General features: G+C 43.7%; 2 protein-coding genes across 3 annotated transcripts in view; both read right to left on the bottom strand.

Moving 5' to 3' along the window:
• ZSWIM8 (zinc finger SWIM-type containing 8) overlaps positions 1 to 27,069 on the bottom strand; it is a 391,013-nt gene that overhangs the window by 355,815 nt on the left and 8,129 nt on the right. Inside the window, exons 1-2 of one of the 2 annotated variants that reach the window (XM_078776666.1) lie at positions 14,205 to 14,320; positions 13,283 to 13,404 (exon numbers count right to left, since the gene is read on the bottom strand). The exons of the other annotated variant lie outside the window; for it this stretch is intronic. The gene's annotated coding sequence lies outside the window, so the exon portion shown is untranslated. Of the gene's footprint in view, positions 1 to 13,282; positions 13,405 to 14,204; positions 14,321 to 27,069 lie in introns of those variants that run through there. 2 annotated transcript variants of the gene reach the window in all.
• Positions 13,316 to 27,069, bottom strand: part of LOC137425449 (neurotrypsin-like) — a 105,037-nt gene continuing 91,283 nt past the window's right edge. The window contains exon 11 of the mRNA XM_068113908.2: positions 13,316 to 13,372. Coding sequence (XP_067970009.2) covers positions 13,370 to 13,372 — 3 coding nt within the window. The 3' untranslated portion in view covers positions 13,316 to 13,369. The remainder of the gene's footprint in view (positions 13,373 to 27,069) is intronic.

Raw genomic sequence — 27,069 nt, 5'->3', positions numbered from 1 at the left:
TCAGGCCGCACAAATATGTCGGTGCACGGAGAGAACTCGTGGGAAATAAAAACCGGGCGTACTGAAAGGGTAAGTGTTGGTGTAACCCAGAGGCCCTGCATGGCTGTACGAAGTTGGTTGTTTTTGTGTTGCCCCAGTCAGTTCTGGTTGGACAGACCAGCGGCACGGAGATAGCTGATCAATCTTACAGGAGCGACCCAGAAATCAATCACATGCAAGATGTTGTGCTCTTGTCTACGTGAAGCAAGGACCGCACAGATTTTTATGATATGCTTTATTGTGTGTGGAGGGAGCGGCCTGGTAGCGGTTGCAGGTGTCGTCAGTGGTGTCGTCATGTCTATGTTTGCAGTGTAAAAGTTGCGGGTGGTGTCCACAGCAAAGGTGTGAAAGGTGAAAACAATCATACCTGGGGAGTAATTCTTTATTTGTGTAATTGATGGGTGGGGGTTTTGAGGCCAAGATACTGTTTGGGCCCAGGTTGTTTATTGTATTTATGGTGATGTGGGTGTGGATTTTTTTTTGTAGTTTCCGTTGTTTGGTGGGGGATGTTACGAAGGATGTCACTGTGGTGTCTTTGTGGTGTAGTTTTACTGTGTTTATGGATTGTCATGACATTAAAAAAAATGGAGGTCTCAGGGGGAGGGCGTTGCCCACCAGAATATGTATTTGCTCTTTCCTCCGAAACGACACATAATTCAATGAAACTTGACCACAACCTTCATCACTTGTGATGTACCCAAAGTTTGTTCATGACATTAAAAACAATCGAGGTTGACCTGGGAGGTAGGGGAGGGGGTCGGTTATTGGTTTAAATACTGTGATACTGTTTAAAATACCTTTAGTCGGTGTAGTATACTGCTTTATTTGACCAAGTGAGCACCCAGGAGTATTGCCCCTACTTTTTCAAAAAGCATGGGGATAATTATGTTTGCCTTTTCGCAAGTGATCAGCCAACTTCCCTCCACAAGTTTTTTTTTTTTTTTTTGTATAGAATATCGAGGCTTGTGTAAGAGCTAACATTTATCACAAAAAACAAATGGACACATAAAAAACATATAATAAAGGGAGTGGGAGACAAGATGGGGAGAGAGAGGGAAGGACACAAGCACAACAGAAGAGAACAGGGACATCGGGAGATCTGTGGGAGGGGAGGTGGGAGAGGTATAAAACACATGGACACTGCAAGAACTTCAAGGAAAGAAGTCGATATTTCAAAAAGGTGGATCTGGCATGAAATTAACAGGGGTAGAAAAGATCAAGTTTTTGGATGGGGCTCCATAACCACCCACCCTCCCACCCCCCCCCCCCCCCCACCCCCGCCCCATCTATTCCACACACTTGCTCGTGTATACCAGCCGTAGAAAGGAAATATGATGGCAAACACGCCTTCATTGCCCGAGGAGACTCGACATCATCATCATCATCATAGTGATTATATTAACAACATAGATGTGAAAAAGATAACCATTAGTACATTAAGTGAACTTATTTAGGTGAACACTGTGTGGCATTTATCAATAATGCAGGGCACTTGAGTATAAGAGATGGTGGTGAACAGCTGTTTTAAAGACCTGGAGGGAGGAGTGGGATTGAAGAGAGTGAGGGAGTTTGTTCCAGAGGTGCGAGTAAAGAGGATGAAGGAGTGAAGGTGAGCAGAGAGTCTTGATTTTGGCAATTTCACCAGAAGAGGGTTACTGGCAGATCTTGTGCGACCTGTAGGAATATTTGGGGGACAGAGCACATATAGAGCTGGGGGAGCTAGGCCGGATAAGAGTCGGTAGAAGACAGAAAGTCCAGAAAGTCCTGCCTGCGGTGGTGAGTGAAAGGCCCTCAGAGTTAGCTTAATCATGAGAGATTCCAATGATTCTGAAAGCTTTGGTTTGAACAGCGTGAAGCCGAGCTAGGTATGAGGCAGGAGCACCAGCCCAGAAGGGAGAACAGTATTCCATTGAGCTGCGGATGAACGCCTTGTATGTGGTGAGGAGCGGGAGTCGGCGACTGGCTTTGGAGGCCAGCTTGGAAATGTGGTTTTCCCAGGAAAGATCATGGAATATAGTGAGACCCAAAAGCTTGAGTGACAGAACTTCTTGGAGAGGATTGTTGAGAAAATAGATGGGAGGGTTGTCCAGTCGATCTTTTCAGAGAGACATAGGAAGAGTGTGAGATTTGTCAGGATTGAAAGACATGTTCCACTTGTTTGACCAGTCTGTGACTTTGTCAAGGTCTGCAGAGAGTGAGGAGGCTGCAGACTGCCGATCTGAGGGATGAGGTATGGAGCGGCAGAGAGTGGAGTCATCAGCAAAGAGATAGAGAGGGTTTTCCAGAGAGTCTGACAGATCATTGATGAAGACCAGAAAAAGCACAGGGCCCAGAACACAGCCTTGGGGATCTCCAGCCTGAACAGGAAGGGGAGATGAGATAAATCCATTCAGGGCCTCACATTGACTACGACCAGAGAGGAAGTCCGCAAGCGATGTGTGGAGATTGCCATGGATACCAGAGGAGGAGAGTTTGGTGAGCAGAGTGGGGTGCCAGCCCGTATCGAAGGCACATGATATGTCAAGGGGTCAAGCTCTGATTTCCTGTTTGGCATTGAGGACCTCCATCCATTGTTGAGACAGCAGTAGCAGCACGTCCAGAGTAGAGTGACCTGGTCTGAATCCAAATTGAAGATCTGAGATCAAGCCATTGGAGAAGAGGAAGGATTTGATATCCGAAGCAATGATGGATTCCATGACTTTGCTGATAAATTGGGAGCAGGCTGATTGGTCTGTAGTTGCAAGGGTCTGTTTTTCCATCTTTTTTCTGTAAAGCGGTAATGTTGGCTGATTTCCAAGCTGATGGCAGACGACCTTGAGCAAAAGAGAGGGTGAAGAGAACAGAGAGAGGAGACGGTGTAAAAGAGCGGCAGAGCAGGATTTTAGAACCCGTCGGCTGATGCCGTCTGGTCCAGTTGCAGAATCAGAGTCGAGGTTTGACAGAAACTTCTCCACCTTGTCAGGAGAGAAGGACACATAGTCCAGGAGCAGCTGGGTTTGACTGGGTACGGTGGGTACAGAAAGAGATGGGTTTGGGACACAAGATTTTGAGGCAAACACAGAGTTGAGGCATTCAGCTTTTTCACGTGCGGAGTCAGCTGTGTAGCCATTTGAGGTAAGGGAGGGGTTGGAGGGGGAACAAACACCAGAAACAGATTTGACCAGACGCCACCAGGATTTGGAAGAGGGAGACAGGTTTGAGAATTCAGTCTTGAGAGCAGAGAGATATTGTTTCCTGGCTCTCCTGAGGGTATTTACACACTTGTTCTGGGCTTTGTGAAAGGAAATGAGATTGCCTTGTGTTGGATTTGCCTTCCAGGAGGCGAAGGCAAGTTGTTTCAGGGCAAATGCCTCACCACAAGATTCCATGTACCATGGACGGGAGGAACGGTATGACAACTGAAGACGAGATGGGATAAATCTATGCATGAGAGAGAGCAATTTACTTTGGAAGAATTCCCAGGATGAGTTGATGTCAGAGGCGGTCGAGATGGGAGACCAGTCCAGATGATTGATGGCTGCTTGCAGACCGTGCCAGTCAGCCTGAGTGAAATGCCAGACTCGTCGATGCTGAGGAGGCTCTCCAAGAATGGCCAGAGAGATGTCCACTTTAACAAGCATATGGTCAGATGAACCGATTGCAGCAGAATAAGAGCAGCAAACATTTGCAGGGAAGTTTGTCATAATCAAGTCTAGAAGAGAAGATGCTCTGTTGACTGAGATCCGGGTCGGGATATTGACAGATTGTGTCAGTCCCAGTTGGTTGCAGAAGTCCTTTGCTGAGTTGCCATCGCTGGTGTGGGAGGTACCCACACCCAGCCAGCTGGCATGATGACAGTTGAAATCACCACATACAGTATGAGGAAGAGAGAGTTGGGATGAGTAGATAGAAGGTGGTCCATGTCATCAGACAGCGAGATGTAGATGGAGTCATCACTGTTTGGTGGACGGTACAACACACATATGAATAAAAGGTGGGAGTGAAGGGGAAGCCTCGCCAGAGGTACTCCTGGGGGTGAGGTGGAGAGAGGGCAGTGCAGGGAGAGTGAGGAAGAGAGTTTTTGATAAAGATGATCATCATGGGAGATTCCAATATCCTCTCCAAGTCAAGCTTCAATGTTGTGTGCAAAACTATCATCGATACAAATGGCACCAGATGTTGTGCATAGATCAGCTAAGCCATGCAGCTCGTCATCGATCTCGCTGAGTTGTGTCATAACAAAGATGCCTCTAGCTACAAGTTAGCTAGAGGCATCTTTGTTCTGCAAAGCACCAATAAACCATGCCAAGCACCAAGATTAGTGTAATGGTCTTATGGATTTGGCAAACGGACTTGCTTATTACTTTTCGTATTCACGTGTCCCCGATGCTTTCTCCATTCATGCGCCTGGAAGTACGATATCTTCAGCTATGTTTCCACAGACCATTTCTGAGAACTAAATGTGAGATTCTGTTCATGGAAACCATCAGTCCAGGTCTCTTGCTGGACAAACTGCCCTCATATTGCTCAGGCACAGAGAGTGAAACTTCAGCTCGTGATAGCGATGCCCGCCACTTAAACACAACCTCAAAGAAAAAGCCGGAGTCTTGCCTTCGGGTCATGTCTACTACTACAGCAATGATGCTTTGGGAGGAAATGAACACCTTCAAAGGAATGCAAGGTCCAACCTACATTAGCCGATCTGACTTTGGGATCAGCTGAGAAGCAAATCTCTATTCTACTCTACAGTTTGTTGGCCTGGTCTATCTGAGCATCTGACGAACCTTGGCATTGATGCATTGGTCATGATCAATTCCACTCCTCATCTGAAACTCGTGTCGATAGTTCAAGATATCCTTTGCGTGCAGCCCAAAAGGAACAAAATGATACCTCATGCTGGGCCTTACTCTCAAGTATTTGACAGGATCGTCCAAAATAATAGACCTGGTGAGCAAACTATGACATTGTGTCATGCACACTCCAAACTGTGACGATGATTCCATTGACAAACAATAAGCTGACTCGCTCTCTAATAAATATTTGGCATGGCCTTTGCTCGAACCTAAAACTTTTTATCAAGTAAATGTTTCCCATTTACCTTGGGTGTTTCAAATTGCGAACTTTTGCAGACCCGTGTGAGTGAGTAATGGTAGTGGTGTGCATGAATATTTTAAAAGTCTTATTGAGGAACTTTTCAGAGTTATCTCAATTCTCAAATGCATGAGAGGCCTACACCTTTAATTTGATTATAGGCCTAGTTAACTGATCGTCATTCTCCATCAATGATTGCACAAGGTATCAACATACATGTTTATCAATAAATTATTAGTTTTGATGTTCCTTTATCGTTGTATTCATCATGAAGTTTCCTACACCTTCAAATTGATTTGAAGCCTAGCCAACAGACATTTTTGAAGTGACCTTGACACTGCATGCGGGTGTTTTCGTGCTACCACTACTAAAGTAACATTGTTTACGACCAGTTGAGTTGGATCTTGGAGACGGCTTGAAGCTGGAAGGTGTGAAAACATTTTGCTACCTCGGAGACATGCTGAATGGAGAAGGTGGATCAGACTCGGCAACAGTTGCGAGAGTGAGATGTGCATGGAAGAAGTTTCGGGAACTGAGTGGCGTGCTGACGAGGAGGGGAGTGTCGTTGAAGCTGAAGGGAAAGGTGTATGCTGCATGTGTGAGAAGTGTTATGATTTATGGGAGTGAGACATGGATAATGAACGTAGAGCAGCAACGAAGGCTGGAAAGGGTGGAAATGCGAATGGTTCGGTGGATGTGCAGAGTATCGTTGAGAGAGAGGAAGACAAATCATTAATTGTGAAAGATGATGGGAATAGAGCCTGTGATTGATGCTGTGAAGAGAAACAGGTTGAGCTGGTTTGGTCATGTGTTGAGGAAGGATGAAAGTGACTGGTTGAGAAGAGTGATGGAAATGAATGTAGAGGGAAGTAGAGGACGGGGAAGACCGAGAAAGACTTGGCTAAAGGTGGTGGAAGAAGAAATGCGGGCAAGGGGGTTAACAAGGGGAGATGTAAAAAATAGGGCAAAATGGAGAAGATTGTCATGGGGCCCGCAAGGCTAACCCCCTCTCTAGCAGGGAAAATGGCCTTAAAATGCCTGTTGTTGTTGTTTGTTGTTTACGACTAATGTAATGAATAATAATATCGACTCGGTAGAGCGCATACCTCCCGCCAGGCTGAACAGTTTACATTTTGTATCCCACTGATGGGTCAGACCTGCATCCGGACCTGAACTAAAATCGAATCGGCTTGTTCTTGGCAACTACCCAACTTATTCACAAAGTTTTGTCATAATCCCTCCATAACGTTTTGAGATATCGTGTTATCTATCGTTTTGATCCTATCTCTAAATGGTGAAGAATCACGTCAAAATTTATCGTATACCGATCTTCACCAAAATCTAATCAATTGAACCTTGTCACACACCTACACAACATGTCCATCAAATTTCGTCCACATGCGTCCATAAATTTTTGACATATCCTACTTACAGACAAATAAACAGACAGACAGTGGTGAAAACATAAGCTTCATCTACACTGGGTGGCAGGGGTAAAGATAATAGAAGTGTGTAAGACGGGGAAGTCTCTCATGGTATACAAGGTTGGTGAAAGCACACATTTATTGGCAAAATTGAAGCATATGTGCCACTTTGCTGCACCGCCAACGTTCATTTTTGGATTTGGTGCATTGAATACTTTCAGAAAAGCATGTTTTAACGTATGGGAGGGTCATGCATACCTGCAATATAAGCTTGGTGAAGTTGCGTCATTGAGAGCAAAATTGAGGCCGATGCGCGACTTTGCCGCACTGGCAACATTCACATGTGGATTCAGCATATTTAATTCGTTTGGAAAATCACATTTTCATGTACGAGTACAACCGCTCACTATGGGAGCGGCAGGAAAGGTCATTCCTCTTTGGGGTATATAGATTACAGTCGATCTATGGTCAGGCTTCAAGAACATTAGGTGTGTGTCCATTTATCAAGTTTCTTGTGGAGAGATCGCCAAGTGGTTTAAGCATTCGAGCAAGCGCTCTATTCAAAACCATCAAGGAACAGCTGGCTTGGCAAGCGCGAGCTAGCTGCTTGGTAAATGAGCACAACCCGGGCTTCCTCCCTTTCAGTTTCGTGTTAAACAGCAGGAGCGAGTTTCAAAAGTTGGCTTCGAAAAACGCCACGGTAGTGGCATGGTCATGTTATTTACCCAACATTTGTGGGGTATATAGATAGAGTACAGTAGCTCTTCGCTCAGTTCTGTAAGTAAAAATTTACCTCGCTGATGTCGGGATTCCTCCAAAATTCTTTATTTTGTGTTATAAACAGCATTAGCGACTGTTTAAAAAGTTAATCATACGTGTTTGTGGTTTATAATTTTTTTACTACTGGTAGAGGCAGTTGTGCTGTTGCTCCCACGAAAACGCCATGATAAGCTATTTATAAATGTTGACTCAACGTTTGTTCAAGGAGGAAAACCCCTTGGGGAGGTGGGATATTATTGGTATGAATATTATTTTGTAATAACATTAATATTATGCTATTATCGTTAGTTTTGTTATTTGAAGCGGCCTTGGAAAAACGTCACGATAAAGTTAATTTAACACTGATATACACCTCAACATGCAACCCCATTGACGGTAATGGCAGGGAAAACTCGTTCGAGGGAGAAAACCCCCTTGGGGTGGGGGGAAATGAATGCGCTACAACCTTCATTGTGTAACCCTTCGTCATCCTGTCAAGTTTGATTGAGATTGGATAAGTAACGACAGAATGTATTGGGGTCAAAAATTCATCGGACATACAGACAGACGCCAAATGGCGTATTTTAATAGGATTGCCGAGGTGTCCAACAAAACGAATTTTCTAGGCAATATTGACCGCCACGCCTCGCAGCCTCTTACCAAAGTCTGAGAATACTCAAACGCGAGTGGAGCAGGAACTACACAATGGTCCAGGAACTACACAAACGATCTTACTCGAATAACATGCAGCAATAACAAAAGGTAACAATGCGTTCATCGGTGGACATGCGACTACATCAGCACAAGTGCAATTTCTCTCATCATGAATTGATCATTCATCAATGACATAAATACACAATCACTTAACTATGACTTTGATCAGGAGAATTACAAATCAATTTTTTGAAGTGGCCTGATTTTGCAGCCTCTTCTTGTTGTGACATAGTGTCATCATTTACCCCTCTGCTCCAGCGGTGTTGGCACTGGTTGTGGCATTACATTTTCCACGTTAACGGTAATTTCTCTTGCAGGTTTCAGATGTACTTTGTCTCCACGTTAATGGTCATTTCTCTTGCAGGTTTCAGATTTACTTTGTTATGCCGAAGCTCATTACTGCTGGAGTGGTGACAAGATTAAGACCTAGGTCTTTCAAGTTTCTCCTTCACCTCTGCGGAAGTGCAAGTCTTTCATTGCGGTTGACAGAGAACCCCTAGTTGCTATGGTGACAGATCACTTATCTTGGCAGAAGCTTTGCTGTCATAAGATAATGAAATTTTTGAACATCATGACAATGTGAGAGGCACTCCAGATTGTCGTCGCTGGATTGTGAATGGTGAAGATGGCAGCTGCATGGCTATTGAGTGTGATACTCCTTCTCATTAAGCAGCTTGGCTGGTGCAGCCAGCTTACTATTGCCGGCATATTTTAATAGTGCAAGATGTGGGTCTTCACCATTTTCTGCAAATTCATGGCTGCAATAGTGTACTGTGGGTCAATGTCTGAAACCAAGGTTTCCGGTATTCCATATTCAGCAAAAATAAGAAAAAAAGACAAATGTCATAGCCCCCAAGGTTTTAGTAATTTTGCTATATTAGTCAGGTTCACTATGTTTTTTCGTTCAAAATTTTGGTAGATTAGCAAAACTATACATTTTTGGAATATTCAGAGCATGAGGAATCCAAAAATTAATGTTTACATTTGCGTAGACACCTTTGCGAAAATGACACTCAGGACAGTGATGAAGATCTGTAAAAGCATATTCCTGAACGGTATAGACCTCCTAGATCCTGCGTATAGGACTTATAGTTCAATCTGATACTACCTATAACTTCCTATAACAACCTATAACTTCAAAGGACTTGCAATATCATGTATTATGTAATACAGTTATATCACAAATATAAAGACAATGGTTTTCAATTACCTTTGTTTGTTGCTTTTCTATAATCCTGAGCACTATTTTGAGGCCTTTATTGGATTCCTTGACCCAGAAAACATAGGATTAGCATATTTAATTAAGTCTCTAGGTTGACTAGAAGCCGAGATAGCGCAAAATATGTATTTTATGGCGGCCATTTTCAAAATCCAAAATGGCGGCCATGCAGGTGTCTGTGCAAATGCCAACATTGATTTTCAGATTCTCCATGCTCTGAAGATTCCAAAAATGTACAGGTTTGCTAATCCCAAAATTTTGAAAGAAATTATATTTGTTAACATAGTGAACCTGACTATCTTCATCACTGTCCTGAGTGTCATTTTCGCAAAGGTGTCTACGCAAATGTAAACATTAATTTTTGGATTCCTCATGCTCTGAATATTCCAAAAATGTATAGTTTTGCTAATCCACCAAAATTTTGAACGAAATTATATTTGTTAACATAGTGAACCTGACTATATGGAGTTAAAGGCCATCAGTCGGCCATCTTTAGTCGGATTACAAAACAAAATCCTCTGCACATGTACACTCTCATGTATTGTCTTTATGCCAAGTTTGAACAAAATCTGACCATGCATGTCCGAGAAATGGTTGGGGACATGTTTAAGTAACAAAATGGCCACCAGTCGGCCATCTTGGATCTGATCTCGAAAAGAAATGATATGCATATATAAGCCATCATTCAATATCTGTGTGCAAAATTTGAACATCGGTAAATGGACAAGAAATGGTTGAGGACGTGTTCAACATCAGGTTTTTTACAACAGCTTTTTTATCTACACATTACAATATCCTTAAAGATTCCTGGCCAGAACAAACACTCTTTTGCTCTGAATAGGAATTTTACTGTGCCAATGTGACCTTGATGAATGATCTTTGACATCCAGGGTCGTATTCCGGCCAACCGTGATACACCTCGTCTTTTAGTTGACAAAACGCAGGGTCCTGTTCGGTATGCCAACGTATTTCCTCGAGTTTCACAGGGGTATCAGGTGGTGTTCTAGCGATTGCATCTACTGTATTTCGAGCAGAGGGATCTCAGTGTCTTCTGTTGGAGGTTCCACATGGCTAATCCGAGATAGCGCATCAGCCACTTGTTTTTCCTTGTGTATACTTAACCTCTACTTCTCCCTCATATTTTACCACCTTATAAACAGGAATACTTGTGGACAATTCAGTGCACTTGGATCCTCTGTCGAGAGTTAAGGTGGCTGATGCACCGCTGCACCTCTCTACAGCGGAGACAAGTGCAAATTTTTTTTGTACACAGTCAAGGCTTGTGGAAAAGGTATAACATTGAATGATCCATTCGTGCAAACGATCCGTGTTGTAATAGGTAAACAGAGGTGGGATGCAACAAAACAAAAGGAATAGTAGAGAGAGGGAGAGAAACACCAAAGTTAAAGCATAACATAGAGGAAGACTTGGACAAACGATGGGTATGCAAAGGAATGGAGGGCAGGAAAGGATGCATGGTGTGGGCAGGATGGATACAGAAGGAAACTCCAAGGAAGGAAAAAAAGTGGAAATTTGGAAGGAGGAGAGGAGGTGTGGGGTTAACGAGGGTTGAAAATATCATGGTTTTGGATTGGGAATAATCTGATGGGGTTGCTGAGCTGTCTTGAAGACCTGAAGGGGAGAAATGAGACTGAAGAAAATGTGGAAGTTGGTTCCACGGGTGGAAAAAAAAAAGATAAACGAAGGAGTGGAGGTGAGCATTAATCCTGGATTTGGGGAATTTCAACAGAAGGGGGTTGATGGTGGACCTTGTGCTTGATAGGTGTAAGGGAGCAGAATAAAGCACGGAAACAGTAGAGAGTGCAAAACCAGAAAGGAGGTGGTAGAAGACAGAGAGAACATTGACGTGTCGGAGATGGGAAAGTGATAGGCCAATACACTTGGTTTCAGCACAGAAGATTCCAATGATCATCAAAGCCTTGGTTTCCATGGCATCAAGTTGAGCAAGATGTGAGGCAAGGGAGCCAGCCCAGATGGGAAAGCAGTACACCATCAAGCTATGGATAGAGGCCTTGCAGGTGGATAGGAGTTCAGGTCCCGCGATGGAATCTCCCGCGATGAAGCTATCTCTGAGGGCCTTTCACTCACTCACCGCAGGCAGGTAGGTGGTCTTTCTGTCTTCTACCGACTCCTCTCCGGCCTTGCACCCCCAGCTCTCTCTGTGCTCTGTCCCCCAAATATTCCTACAGGTCGCACAAGATCTGCCAGCAACCCTCTGATGGTTAAACTGCCGAAATCTTGGCTCTCTGCTCACCTTCACTCTTTCATTCCTCTTTTCTCCTGCCTCTGGAACAAACTCCCTCACTCCCTTCAATCCCACTCCTCCCTCCAGGTCTTTAAAACAGCTGTTCACCACCATCTCTTATCTTCCCCCATCCAAAACCTTGATCTTTTCTACCCCCGCTAATTCACCCCAGATCCACCTTGTTTGAAATTCCAACTTCTTTCCTGGAAGTCCTGGCAGTGTCCATATGTTTTATACCTCTCCCACCGCCCCCTTCCCATGCCCCCCCCCCCCCCCCTCTCAGATCTCTCGATGTCTCCATGTCTCTCGGTCCCTGCTCTCAAATGTTGTGTTTGTGTCCTTCCCCCTCTCTCCCCATCTTGTCTACCGCTCCCGATGTTATATGTTTTATGTGTCGGTTTGGCTTTCTGTGTGATTAATGTTCGCTCTTTCACGAGCCTCGATCTTGTATACAAAAAAAAAGAAAAAAAAAAAAAAAAAGAAGGTGTGCTAAGGAAGAACTTGGTACAACGGAGAATGCTAATTCGGTGACTGGCTTTGGAGGCCAACTTTTGAAATGTGGTTTGCCCAAGAAAGATTGTGGATGATATTGAGACCCAGGAGTTTGAATGACTAAACTTCCTCAAAAGGATTGTTAAGAAAGTAGATGGAGGAGGAAGGTCAGTTGCCTGAATGTCCTTTCGGAAAGAGAAAGTGAGTGTGAGACCTGTCTGGATTGAATGACATATTCCAAATGTTTGACCAGCTTGTGATTTTATCAAGGTCTGAAGAGAGGAAAGAGGCTGTTGCCTACAGCATGAGAAAGGGCAGAGGCATCTGAAGGATGAAGGATATCATAGCAGATGGTGGAAACATCAGCAAATAGATAACGGGGGATTTTACAGAGAGTCAGATAGATGATTGATGAAGATCAGGAATACGACTGGGCCTATAACCTACTGGACTTACAGGACTGGTACCTGACGGCACTCCAGCCTTGACAAGGAGAGGAGATTGAAGGATTCCATTGAGAGCCGCACGTTGGCTATGAGAGTAGAGGAAGTCAGTAAATAATGTCTGGAGTTAGCCTTGGATGCCATACCGTGCCATAGGCAGAGAGTTTTGGGAGCAAGGCAGGATGGCCGACTGTATCGAAAGCATGCATTATGTCCAGAGAGATGGCTGATATTGTATGTCTGATATTGAGGACCTCCATTTATAGTTGGTTGAGTAGAAGCAGTGTGTCCAAGGTAAAGTGACGTGGTCTGAAACCAAGTTAGTGATCTGAGATGAGGTTGTTGGGAGAAAAGCAAGGATTACATATCAACTGCGATGATGGATTCCATGACCTTGCTGATGATTGGAAGTAAGCTGATAGGTCTGTAGTTAAGGGGATCAGTTTTTGCACCTTTTTATGCAGTGGTGTTGGCCGATTTCCAAGTAGATGGAAGATACCATAGGGCAAATAATATATAGGGTGAAAAAGGTAGAGAGAGGATGTGCAAGAGGAGCAGAGCAGGTTTTTAGGACACTTGAGCTTATGCCATCCGGTCCAGTTGCTGAATCAAAGTCGAAGGTTGAAATAAACTTCTCCACCTTCTCAGGTGCAAAAGGCAGAGTCCAGGAGCAATTGGGTATGACAGGGAGGGATGGGTACCAAGATTGAGGGTTTGGGGGACACAAGATATGGGGCCAAACACAGAATTGAGGCATTCTGATTTCTCATGACAGGAGTCAGCTATAGTTCCATTTAAAGTGAGGGAATGGATGGAAGGGGAGCACACACCAGAGACAGACTTAACAAGGCCTCACCAGGTTTTTGAGGAGGGAGACAAGTATGAAAGTTCAATCTTGAGGTTGGACAGATGTTGTTTCAGAGAAACTGCCTCACCATCTGCTTCACTGTAGCATGGGTGGGAAGAAGGGTAGGATACCTGAAAACGAGATGGGATTGAATCTGTGCATAGGAGAGAGCAGGTTTCTGTGGAAGAATTCCCAGGGTGAGTTAATATCAGGGCCGGTAGATATTGGAGACCAGTCCTAAAGAGTGTCCACTGCTGCTTGCAGTGCATTATCTTGTATACAAATAATTATTGCTGATAAGATGGTTAAAAAATGCACAAGTGATGCTCTTCTTCCAGATTCTCTTCAACCCTTTGTGGCTAGCATCAGCATGCATCACATTTTGCTTTTCAGTGTTGTAATAGCTAAACAAAGACGCTTCTTTGTGAAGATCTGGGGATCCAAAAATAAGTGAATTGATACATCGTCCTTTGTTGTAACTACAATTTAGAGCCTACAAACTATGTTGGCTTCATCAAACAGATGCATTCCTCCAATAGCATGAAGCAAATGGGGATCCAGACTTCGCCACAGAGATATTAGAATCATTGGACTTAGCCGGCGACAAAGATGGCATGAAATGGTAGAGAGTCTCAACTCCACAGGTTCTAGCTGAAAAGCATGGAAACTTCTTCATACTCTGGGTGAGACTAAGGCTTTTCAATATCGTCCACTGAAAGTTGCAGCTAATGCTATAACCACCCATCTTCTCAATTCCACAAAGCCGCTCGGATGGAAAGTCCGAAAACAAAACTCACTGACACGATATCTACATCCGCAAACACCACCCCAACCCCCACCCTCCTCTCTCATCTCACCTCTATCTCTATAGCTTGATATAGCACTATCTTCCACCAAAGCAGGCAAAGAAGTAGAAAAAGATGGTACTTACTCCGACCTTTTGAACAACCTATGGCTTAAAGGACGAGACTGGTTCGCACACATATCGACACTGTATACCAGCGTGCTCTAAACACTGGATATGTATTTGTAAACCTTCCATCAGCCTACAGTCTGGAGACATAGACTGCTAATGAAAGCATTCAAACTTCTGCGTTGCTGAGCCACAGATCAGGTGCCAACGTCATTGTTGAGCAACTGCCAGTTTCCCTCTGCGATGCTACTTTGGCTCGACTGTTGTATTTTACTGAAGAGTATTGTGCCTGTGTAGGTAGATAGACCACCACCCCAAGCACCTGGAATCTGTCCTAAAATCTGCAATGCAAGCTACTGTCCTGGAAACCATGGTTCACATGAAACCAGATTCGCGCATCCCCTGCTCGGATGGCTCACCATCTGCCCAAATGTAAAATAAAGGAAAGCACAGAATGTGACTGAGGAATCCCTGACCAAACCATGGACCATGTAGGTAACCATTGTGAATATTCAGCGGAGACTTTGGAGCAACACAAGCAGCCACAAATACTGCTCTTATTTGGCTGTTCAATATGGACTTGGATGTACGAGTTCATATGCAGGAAGAAATCGTCTTCTGTGGAAATTTCTTCTCAATTTTAGTTTGTTCAATTGAGCCTGGCCCATACTCCTCCTCCTCCTCCTCATCCACTCCTTCACCTCCCCACTTCTGCAGTATTGAGTATGGATGCAATAAACAAGATGGCCACTATTTTTGTTGAATCTGCTGAGTGCATTTGATTTTAATATAACGAACAAGCCTGAGATATTCAGCTATATGGCTCAAAACTCACCCTGGCGTTGAGAACATATGGAAAATCCAATCTGTGCAGTATAGTATTGTTCATACGGTAGTTAACGCTCAGCAGATCATTTGTATGCATATATGCCAAATTTGGTACAATTATCCATGGCTGTACGCAAACTCACAACAAAGATGGTGTGCATGCTGGAACTGTGCCTTCTACCGACGTCTCATGCTGTTCAAAGTTCAGCAGGTTCGGACTTGCCATGAATTTTCATTCCTTCATCAGCTTTCCTAGCATTGGCCTTCGCACAAAGTTAGTTTCTTCCATGAGACCAAATTCCTTGGCATGCTGACATCTGGCTTCAACATATTTTGTACTTCATACTGTCTGCCTGTTTAGTGCATATTCAAATGCCAAAGCGTTTACCACTGGATGTCCACGGGTATTTATCGACATATTATGGCTAAAATTAAGAATAACAGTAAATATACATCACATTAAGTGTGCGGTAAGAAAGAACGTTTCATGTAACATATGAGTTTCGTTCAAAACAGTCGTTACAGAAAGTGGCAAATTTGTTAGAATTATCATACTCTGTTACAAAATGAATATACCATTCTTTTTGCAGTATTGAGAACCACATTTAAAGTGTTAATGGAAAAGGAGGAAAAATATTTCGATTTTAAATTCTGTCGGAAAGTGATCAGTCAAGGCCGGATGGGGAACAATAAATAAAAACACGAATATTCTCTTTTTATGATGTTCTCAATGATGTAGAGCAATGATTGTCAATTTGGAGACTACAAAGAAAGTAGAGTAACAGTATAAGTGTTACGGATTCGTCACTTCCGCCTTTGTTGTTATTATATGCTTGTAGGATTTTTAGTTTCAGATAATATTGTTGTTAAGATTTTTGTGTGAAATGGAGATGACTTTAACTAAATAGTAAAAGGTAAAAATAAATGTTTGTGAAGGAAAAAGGAAAACGCGGCAAAGAGACCTGAAGAAGAGCGATCGATATGGGCAGAGATAGAGGAGAGAGCTGTGAGTCACGTCGAGGCTGTGAGCGAACTTGTTTTATATATATTGGTCGCGAATGAGTTGAGGTTTCCTGTGAAAGGGATTGTTTGCGACGTCGTCAGATATTGCGAGTGCAATTAAACCTGCATCTGAGGTTTTATCACCAAGTGTGAGTCATCGTTGGAGAAATCAAGTGCCTCCATTACGGGCCTATACGCCATTTTGTACTCGAAGAAGAAGAGGCTGTCCACTTAGTGCATCTTGTTTTGCCGTTGGGATATCCGTATCGACCTCGTCGTGTTGATTGCCGTTGGTTTACCTATCGGCTCAATTCCCATATCGACCTCTCACCTCATAACTCATCCACAGCCGCGCCAATACCTGCCTGTTGTTTTGCCATACTGCATGACCTCGACCTTCACCCCGCGTGGAGATTCGTGCCCGGACTTTGGGGAATGTTACATTCCACTCACGTTTGGCGTATCGTGAGTTCATTGCTTTGAGAGCATTGGGGAATGATGGTACCATCATATATATTGTTCATTTGATGCAAGTGATATTTTCATTGTACTTTCTTTCATAGTGTAATTATTGTGTATGTGAGAGTTCTTAATACAATTACTTGTTTTGTTCTTCAATTGCTTTGGTGTGGCTTTACCATGGTTTATTAGAACACTCAAGATAACAAATCTTTCTGCCGCGTTCCCTCTCGAGTCTCTGAGGTACACTGTAACCGGGGGTTGGGGAGGTAATATGTAACAATAAGGGATACTAGAAATAATGTGGATCCCTTAAAGGCTTAACCACTTGTCATTTCAACCTGTCCTGGGCTGGGATGAGCTATTTCTGTTATTAAATTTCTTGGTAAATGTAATACCCAAGAGATGTAAAATGAACTAGAACGGCACTCAGTAGAGAGCATACCCTCTGCCAGGCTGAGCAGTTTATGTTTTGTATCACACTGATAGGCCGGATCTGGATTCGGACCTGAACCAAAATATAATCGGCTTGTTCTTGTCACCTAACCAAATCATCCCCCGAGTTTGGTCATAACTCATCCACAACTTTTTTAAATATCATGTTATTTATCGCTTTTTCGCCCGATCTCTCAATGGTGAAGAATCGAAAAATTAAATAATTATCCTATCCCAATCCATATTCAGATCTTCACCAAAATTTAATCCATTCCTCCTTGTCAAACACCCAACCTGTCCACCAAGTTTCGTCCAAATCCGTCCATAACTTTTTGAGATATGCTACATATTGGTTTTAACCCAATCACTCAATGGTGAAGAATCAATTTAAAAATTCTCTGATCTGGATTCGAATCTACACCAAAATTGAATCAATTCTTCCTTGTCACATACGCAATCTCTCCACCCAGTTTCGTCCAAATCCATCCACAACTTTTTGAGATATCCTGCTATACATAGTTTTTGGCCCTATCTCCCAATGGTGAAGAATCACTTAAAAAATTATCTGAACCTCACCCGGATACGTATCTTCACCAAAATTGAATCAATTCTTCCTTATAACATAGGCTACCTCTCTGCCAAATTTCATCCGAATCAATCCACAACTTTTTGAGATATTTTGTCCACAGACAGACAAACAAACAAACAGACAGGTGAAAACATAACCTCCATCCACCTTGGGTGGAAGAGGTAAATATCATGAAAGCACCCAAAGATATTCTCTTATGATCCCTCATCATTCTCACCTCCCAACCCCCACCGCTCCCACTTTGGCTAACGATAAAAAAAAGAAAGATAAATCATCTACAACATCAATTCACTTATCGACAACCATGAGATAAAACAGCCTAGTTATTGCTCAGCTACCTATATGCTGTAAGACTACCTACTTCTGTGTTCATTATGTAAAGTTTCATACTTTGAGACTGCACATGTGGTGTTTCAACACCGTCTGAACTCGAACTGTTTTTCATTATCCACACCAACATTCTCTACGTATGCCTCTCTGAGATCCATTCTTCTTCATCTGTTGTCTCTGACCAAGTTTGTCCGAGAGAACTGAAGTGGGGTTAAATGGAAACCCATGGAGAATCACATCTCCGCAGCTGCAGATGTGTTCAACAGGCCCAGGATAAAGCTGTCAAAATCTATGGCAAATTATTCATTCTCACCTGCACTGATTCACTGAATTTGGTGACGCACATCTTACAACACAATACAGGACTTTCAAAAGGATGTAGTCCATTCCAGAATGCTTTGCAGACATGCCAGAAACTTCCAGCAACAGCAGCCATCGGGGCATGATATATTATATTGTGTGTGTGAGACAAGGATTCTCGATAAAATGGCTCAAAAAGCTAACAGAAAAGTCGAAAATACTTGAAAAGGTACCAGTGTCTCGCACAACGAAAGAGTTCCCAATTTTGCCAGCAGGGTTGAGAGTACAGCACTACAGCAGACTCCTGATGATGTGAACTGGTGCAAGAGCCGAATAACTGTGGACGGGCCCATGCTTCCCAAACCTCGCGATCAGCGAGTGGACTTTGAACCTTGCAGGAGTCCCTCATGTGAACATGACAGGCAAGGTGATTTTTTCTAATGGACATCTGTAATTGGAAAGAGAATGCTGTGCAGCATTACCAATAAAGTAATGGTTACCAACTCTTTGACAAAGGACATCTTCGGGATGGGAAAATACACAAAGCTTGCGCCATCCCCCTGAGTTGTTCAGAGGGATGGCACATCCCCTGGCACATCCCCGCTCTCCCCAAATGCCTATAGAAAGTCTACACCCCCTTTCAAAATTTTCACCTTTCGTTGCCTTATAGCCTGGAATTAAAATGCATTCAATCAGACTTTTTCACCTTTATTTACACATCGTAACCAACAACCTCCAAGCAAAAAACAAATTCTACAAATTTCAAAAAATTAATTACAAATACAAAACTAGAATATCTTGGATAATTGTGCACGTCCCCCACCCCCTTATAAATAGCAATTGTAAATGAGCTCAGGTGTAACCAATGACCTTCAAAATCACACACATCAAGTTAACTGGCCTCCACCTGTGTTAAATTGTCATTGTTTCTGATTATTTCAGAATAAAATCAGCTGTTCCTGAAGGTTTTCTCTGCTGGGTGGTGCATTTCACAGCAAAGACTCAACCATGAGCACTAAGGAGCTTTCAAATGACCTCTGGCATAAAATTGTGGGAAGGCATGGGTATAAAAATATTTCAAAGGCCTTCAATATCTTTTGTAGCACAGTCAAGACTATCATTAAGAAGTGGAAGGCGTATGGTACCACCAAGACCCTGCCTTGATTAGGCGATTGATTAGGCCAAACTGGATGACCAAGCAAGGAGGAGACTCATCAGAGATGCCACCAAGAGGCCAATGGCAACTTGGAAAGAGCTGCAGGCCTTTATGGCAAAGCCTGGTCACTGTGTGCATGTGACAACAATATCCCAAGCACTCCACAAGTTTGGCCTGTACAGTAGGGTGGCAAGAAGGAAGCCATTACTCAAAAAAACCCACCTTGAGTCCCGTTTTGAGATATGCAAAAAACCACTCCAGAGATTCTGAAGCCATGTGGTAAAACGTTTTGTGGTCTGACGAAACCAAGATGGAAGTTTTCGGCCTAAATGCACAACATTATGTTTGGCGCAAACCCAACACAGCACATCACCCAAAGAACACCATCCCTGCCCTGGTCTGGCACCCTGCCCTGCTCACCAAACTCTCCTCCTATGGTATCCATGGAAATCTCCACGCATGGCTTGCGAACTTCCTCTCTGCACAGACAGTCAATGTGTGGCTCTGAATGGAATTCTCTCATCTCCCCTTCCTGTTCAGGCTGGAGTTCCTCAAGGCAGTGTTCTGTGCCCTGTGCTTTTTTTGGTATTCATCAATGATGTTTCCAACTCTCTGGAAAATCCTCTATCTCTTTGCTGATGACTTCACTCTCTGCCGCTCCATATCTCAACCATCAGATCGGCAGGCCTCTTCACTCTCTGCAGATCTGGACAAAATCACAAACTGGTCAAACAAGTGGAACATGTCTTTCAATCCTGACAAATCTCACACTCTCACTTTGTCTCTCCGAAAAGACTGTCTGGAATACCCTCCAATCTACTTTCTCAACAATCCTCTTCAATAAGTTCTTTCACTCAAGCTTTTGGGACTCACAATCTCCCATGATCTTTCCTGGGAAAAACACATTTCCAAGCTGGCCTCCAAAGCCAGTTGCCGACTGGGCATCCTTCTTCGTGTGAAGTCCTTCCTTGGCACACCTGAGCCCCTCACCACATACAAAGCTTTCATCCGCAGCTAGATGGAATACTGTTCTCCCCTCTGGGCTGGTGCTCCTGCTTCACACCTAGCTCGGCTTGACGCTGTAGAAACCAGCTTTCAGGCTCCTTGGAATCTCCCGCGATGAAGCCGATTCTGAGGGCCTTTCACTTTCTCACCGCAGGCAGGTTGGTGGTCTTTCTGTCTTCTACCGACTCCTCTCCGGCCTTGCTCCTCCAGCTCTGTCTGTGCTGTGTCCCCCAAATATTCCTGCAGGATGCACAAGATCTGCCAGCAACCCTCTTCTGGTGAAACTGCCGAAATCAAGACTTTCTGCTCACCTTCACTCTTTAATTCCTCTTTTTTCCCACCTCTGGAACAAACTCCCACACTCACTTCAATCCCACTCCTCCCTCCAGATCTTTAAAACAGGTGTTCACCACCATCTCTCATCTTCGCCCATCCAAAACCTTGATCCTTTCAACCCCGTTAATACACCCCAAATCCACCTCTTTTAATCTCTGACTTCATTCCTGAAATTCCGAGTAGTGTCAATTTTTTGCTCTCTCTCATGCAATTTGTTTTATACCGTGTACCCCTTCCCTCCCCCCCCACCCCCCAGCCCTCTCCCTCCCACAGATCTCCCAATGTCCCTGCTCTCAAATGTTGTGCTTGTGTGCTTCCCTCTCTCTCCCCATATTGTCTCCCCCTCCCTTTATTTGTTTTATGTGTCCGTTTATGTTTTTTGTGTTTTATGTGCTAAAGTGTGTTTAATGTGCTAGCTCTTACACGAACCTCGATCTTGTAAACAAAAAAAACCCCCTACTGTGAAGCATAGTGGTGGCAGCATCATGCCATGAAGATGTTTCACACCAGCAGGGGCTGGGGCACTTTTCAAGATAGAAGGAAAATGGATGGAGTAAAAAACATAAAAATCCGAGAGCAAAACCTGCTGCTCTCTGCAAGAAAGCTGAAATTGGGACGGAAATTCACCTTTCAGCATGATAACGACCTGACGCACACAGTCAAAGCTACACTGGAGGGGCTAAGGAACAAAACGATAAATGTCCTTGAGTGGCCAGGTCAGAGCCCCAACCTAAATCCAACAGAAAATCTGTGGCATGACTTGAAGATTGCTGTCCATCAATGCTCCCACACAACTTGACTGAGCTTGAACAGTTTTGTCCAGAAGAATGGGCAAATATTGCCCAATCAAGGTGTGCAAAGTTGGTGGAGACCTATCCCAACAGACTTACAACTGTAATTGCTGTCAAAGATGTTTCCACCAAGTATTAACTCAGGAAGGTAGACACTTATCCAACCAAGATATTCTGGTTTTGTGTTTTTTGTGGTTCACGAGTTATCAAACAGAGTGACCACTATATTCGTCATGGGTGTGTGTGTGTGTGTGTGTGTGTGTGTGTGTGTGTGTGTGTGTGTGTGTGTGTCTGCAGCATAACTACCCGATATCATCTGATATTGATGAAACTTGGGTGGGAGGTTGATATCATGATCTAGTTGTGTCCTGCCTGGAGTGGGCGTATTGCTCCCATTGTGGGCGGAGCCACGTCCGAAAAAGATGTCTTTTTAGGGGGTAATCGAGTTCGAGCTACATCTTCTCCGAGGGAGTTGGTGGAATCTGACAGGAGTTTCGGTATTTGGTTAGGCCAATGTCATGTGTCTAGCCCCATGGAGCTCGATTTTTCATTTTCGCCCCAAGGTCAAGGTCACAAGGTCACGAAATTTAGAAAAGTCGATTTTTGATGGTTTTATTACATTGTTCGCTTCCTGATAGGGTGAAATGTCGTACATGATCTTATATTATCACATACATCATGAAATACAAGCTTTCCAACAAATTTCAGAATCTTCGATCTTTGACCTTTGAAGGTCACAAAGGTCAAATTTTCGAAGTTGTCGGAATGGAACCGAATTTTCGGTATTGTGTAGCTAACTAACCTCGTAACTGATTATACATTATTTTCTATCTCATTTCAAGGTCAGTAACCTTCGTTTTGACATTTCCAGGCCAGCACCACACACAATTATGGTCAGCTGGCTCTTAAAGGCCTGCGCACGTAGCGCATTGGGGCCCTTTGTAAATAGGCATGCACACCGCATGTCGGGGGCCGACACCTGCCACGTGGGCCCCCGACCCCCCAGTCTGGGCCTGTTTCGGTTATAGTCCGTCCTTCGTCATTGAATACCGCTCGCTCGTGAACCATCGTCGTCTCCTGACTTGTTTTAATTAATTTTCTGAAATTTGTCGAATTTGTTTTTCATTTGGAAGTTGAGAGTTACGAAGTGTAAATAATGGTGGAAAAAGCCTGATTTAATGCAAGTTAATTCCAGGCTATAAGGCAAGAAAAGGTGAAAATTTTGAAAGGGGGTGTAACTTCCTATAGGCACTGTACACGTAAGAGCCAGACTTACTAGGCAGACAACGTATTTGGTTTGGGTGCTTCTGAACACTGGGGAAGGACATGGCTGGGGCTTGTGGTTGCATCGGGTAAGCTTAAAATCAACTTTTAAAAACATTTTACTATTAATCATGTTGGGGATCCATCAGATAGGCATTCAGCAGCCTCTTCCCTCTCTGCAAACCCTGATAGAATCAGGAGCTAATCAAACAGTTGGAATACGACTTTTAACCCCGACAAACCTCAAATTCTAACTCTGTCTCTCAAGAAAAGGACCATCTGGTGAACCTTCTCATCTACTTCCTTAACAAACCACTTGAAGTTGCATCCCTCAAAATTTTGGGTTTCTCCCTTGGACAAACCACACATCCAAGTTGGAATACTGCTCTTCTGTTTTGCCTAGCAGCCCTGACAAGAACCTTGCATTTCCTGACGCCATGGTCACCAACCTCAAAATCATTGGAATCTCCAACGATGAAGGTGAATTTCTGGGCTGTTGCTCTCGCATTCAAGACAGGTTGGAGGCCTCTGTCTTCTACCGTCTCCTTTCTGGTCTTTCACCCTCTGCCGTTTCCATGGTCTAAGGTTTCTGCAGGGAAAATGTGGTCTGCCAGTAACCCTCTTCTGGTGAAACTCCCAAAATCCAGGTTCACCGAAGCTGTTTGCTTCCCCAATCTGTTCAATCTCAACCTTTCTTGCAGAACTTTAAGTTGGTTGTTCATCACCTTCCCAGATCAACCACCACCCCCCATACACCTGTATCATGATCTTTACTAAACTCATGAACACTTTCCATGCACACCCCTTCCTTTCCAGGTTAATCTTCTCCAGATATACATATACATACAGACTTGGCATTTAATATGGAATTTTTTTTTTTCTTGACTTGGGTTTGCTTTTTGAACTCGGTATATCAATCTGGTGAGTTTCTTTTACGCTTCGGTGATTTCTTTGTTAAAAGAACCATGTCACTGATTGTCTATCGCAGCAAGAAGTCAATAACATGATTATATCACAGGTGGCGTGACAAAATGTACGGACAGGTACATTTGACGATTGCCTTCACAATCGGGTATATAAGGGTTGTTGCGTTCTGTATTAGTGGAAAACAACTGCTGCACGTCTACAAAAGTTATTGCCGCTTCCCCTGGAGTTGGTCCGTCAACTCGACAATGCTGTTTGTCATTTAGTGGTGGCTTTTCGAAATTCTGGCATGAAACAGCATGCTATTGCTTGGCAGTATGGCATCACTCAAGGTCAGGTGTCAAATATCCTGAAACGAAATGCTCAGAGGGGTGTCCCTACTCCAATACCGAGGACAGGACGTCCCCGCAGAACCACAAGGAGGGATGATCGCCAGCTGCACCGGTTAGTCCGCAATGGCCATACCAGGTCAGCTAATCGGCTTAGGGCTGTGTGGCAGCAACTGACAAATGTGCCTGTATCCAGAAGGCTAGTCAACCAACGACTGGTTCAAGCACGCTATCGTGCCAGGCGTCCCCTGAGAAAGCCACGTCTGAACAGACAACACCGCCAGCGCTGATTGCAGTGGGCCAGAGAGCACCGTCAATGGCAGCCAGGACACTGGAATAACGTGATCTTCAGTGACGAGTCTAGATTTCTGGTCTATCGTCAAGATGGCCGCGTCTGCACAGACAAGTGCATGAAGCCTACAACGAAGATTGTATAGTGCTAAGAGTCCAAGCTGGAGGTGGTGGGGTGACCGTTTGGGCTGCTTTTCATGCAGGGGGCAAAACTGACCTGGTTGTTCTGAATGGAAACCTGAACCAGTTCAAGCACAGGGCCATTCTGGAAGAAACATTGCTTCCATTTGTTCGTGCAGCCTTTCGAGGAAACTTTGTCTTCCAAGATGACAATACACGGCCTCATCGTGCTCGCATGATCCAACACTTTCTTGCTGACCGTGGTGTAGAGCATATGGAGTGGCCTGCCATGTCCCCGGATATGAATCCGATAGAGAACTTGTGGGCAGAATTAACGCGTCAAATCGACAACTTGGACCAGCAGCCTGCCTCTGTGCGTGAATTGCAGCAGGCTATTGTAACTGCATGGCAAGCGATTCCTGTCCAAACCTTGGCAAATCCCGTGAACAGCATACCTCAACGTGTATGTGCTCTCCTGAATGCTCGTGGGGGTTACACGAAGTACTGAATTGTAATTTTACTGGCCGTAATCCCAGTCGTAATTTAACTTTTGTTTTTGTTAAAAAATTTTTTGGCTAATGTGCAAAATAAAGAGATACTTCTGGAAAACGCACAGAAGTTTAACACAGTACTGTCCATGAATTGAGTTCGATATCAGTTTACATCACTTTCAAGGATCAATTTATTTGCTTCGAAATGTCAAATGTGGTTTTTGTTTCCTTTAAAGGTCACATTAACAAAATCTAGAATAATTTCAACATAATTCCAATGAACTTTTGGTTCTAAGTCATCTTGAAAAGTAAGTTCACCCCCACAAAAAAAAAATTCCATATTAAATGCCAAGTCTGTATATACAGGGTGAATCAAAAATAGCGCCCGCGCCCGATTTCTGTTTTTTTGGCTCTCAGATTCTTTCTGAGATGTCATGTTGTTAATAATTGTCTTGCAGATTATTAATTTTCTTCGTTTATTTATTTTTGTTTTTGTTATGCAGGTTATTGCTGAGAGTTTGGAAAGTTACTGAATTTACACCAAATTGAACCATGAATTACCTTTCAATGAATCAGCGCATTGTGGCCGTGAAACATTACTACAAATGTAGAAATGCACAGGAATTCGATATTAACCCACCCCATGGAGGAAACATACGATTGATTGTCGAAAAATTTGAAGCAACAGGGTCGGTAGCCACTGCAAAGAAGTCCGGTCGTCCGAAAACGGCAACGAATGTCGCTAAGGCTGAAGAAGCCATCAGGGGACTGGAACAAAGTCCGCAAAAGTCAACTCGCCGTTTATCTGCAGAGTTTGAAGTGAGCCAATCAAGTGTTATCCGTATCCTTCACGAGAAAAACTGGAAACCTTACATTCCACGCTTACTGCATGCCCTTCATAATGGAGATGACGACCGCCGTCTTCAATTTTGCGAAGAGTTCTTAGCTAAACTTGACGAAGAGGACACAATGCTAGACAACATCTGGTGGTCAGATGAGGCATGTTTTAAGCTTAACGGCACAATTAACAGACACAATTGTGTCTACTGGGCTGCGGAAAACTCAAGAGTGACAGTTGAGAAGGAGGTAAATTTACCTGGCGTGACAGTTTGGGCAGCCTATATCTCCATTAGGGATAAATGGACGCTTTTTCTTTGAGGGATCTGTCACTGCAGAAATTTACCTGGAATCATTTAATGAAATCATTTATTTCTACCTTCTTGTACACTGTAATACAAATGGCAAACAAACAATCAACTGACAGAAATATATATATAAAACACAGTTTGTGTGTGTGTGTGTGTGTGTGTAATGTTACCGATAGACTCCTAAACGGAGAGGCTCACGTACTTGATATTTGGCACAGACATGGCCATTGAGCCTGGTAAGAACATGGCCGAAATAAAAATTTATTTCATAATATTTTTAAACCATATTTTTACCTCAGCGCATTTCAGCGAGGAATATTATGCACGGAATCTGACCGGTCGCAGAGCAGCGCGCTGATTCGCTCAGAGCGATCACGTTGCCGCCATTAACTCAGTTACACGTTCGCATGTATTTCAGAGCGAAAAGCAATTGCCTTTTTTCACATTTCAGCGACGAACATTGCCATTCACACCACATAGGTTTTTTTCCCTTTCATCTTAAGATCCATATTTTTTGCCATAACGTAGCGCATTATGGCTCTCTCAAGCTCGAGTTAGCCAATCACCTGGGAGCATGAGGCCACGTTGGCCACGTTGGCCACGCCCACGACACGACGCAGAGTTGCAATCGTGCGTTTGCGTCGTTTCTTACCACGTGTAAACGTGGTATTTTGTCTACGAGTATTTTGAATTTGGTATTTTGAATTTGTCTACAAGTGAGTGACTGGAAGACTGACTGTGATAAAGGCAATGGCACCGAAGAAAAGAAATTTGTCACGTTCGACCTCCCGAGCAAGGAAAATCGCTGATCGGAGACTCCATGAAGCCGATGAAGGTACTTTTCACCATCGACAAGCCCCCTCCCCTTTCCCTTCCCCCCTCCCCCTCCCCCCCGTTCCCCTCCCCTCCCGGCAATGCGAGGTACTTCTGCTAGTGTGTATATATATATATATATATATATATATATATATACAGTGGAACCTTGACTTACGAGTTTAATTCGTTCTGTGACCGAGCTCGTAACTCAAATTGCTCGTATCTCAAATCAAATTTCCCCATTGAAATGCATTGAAATGCTATGAATCC

This window comes from Myxine glutinosa, chromosome 4, assembly GCF_964187855.1.
Source record: "Myxine glutinosa chromosome 4, kmMyxGlut1.1, whole genome shotgun sequence".
Classification (NCBI taxonomy): Eukaryota; Metazoa; Chordata; class Myxini; order Myxiniformes; family Myxinidae; genus Myxine; species Myxine glutinosa.
Note: the sequence above shows the minus strand (reverse complement) of the source record. Positions and strands in the feature narration are given on the sequence as shown.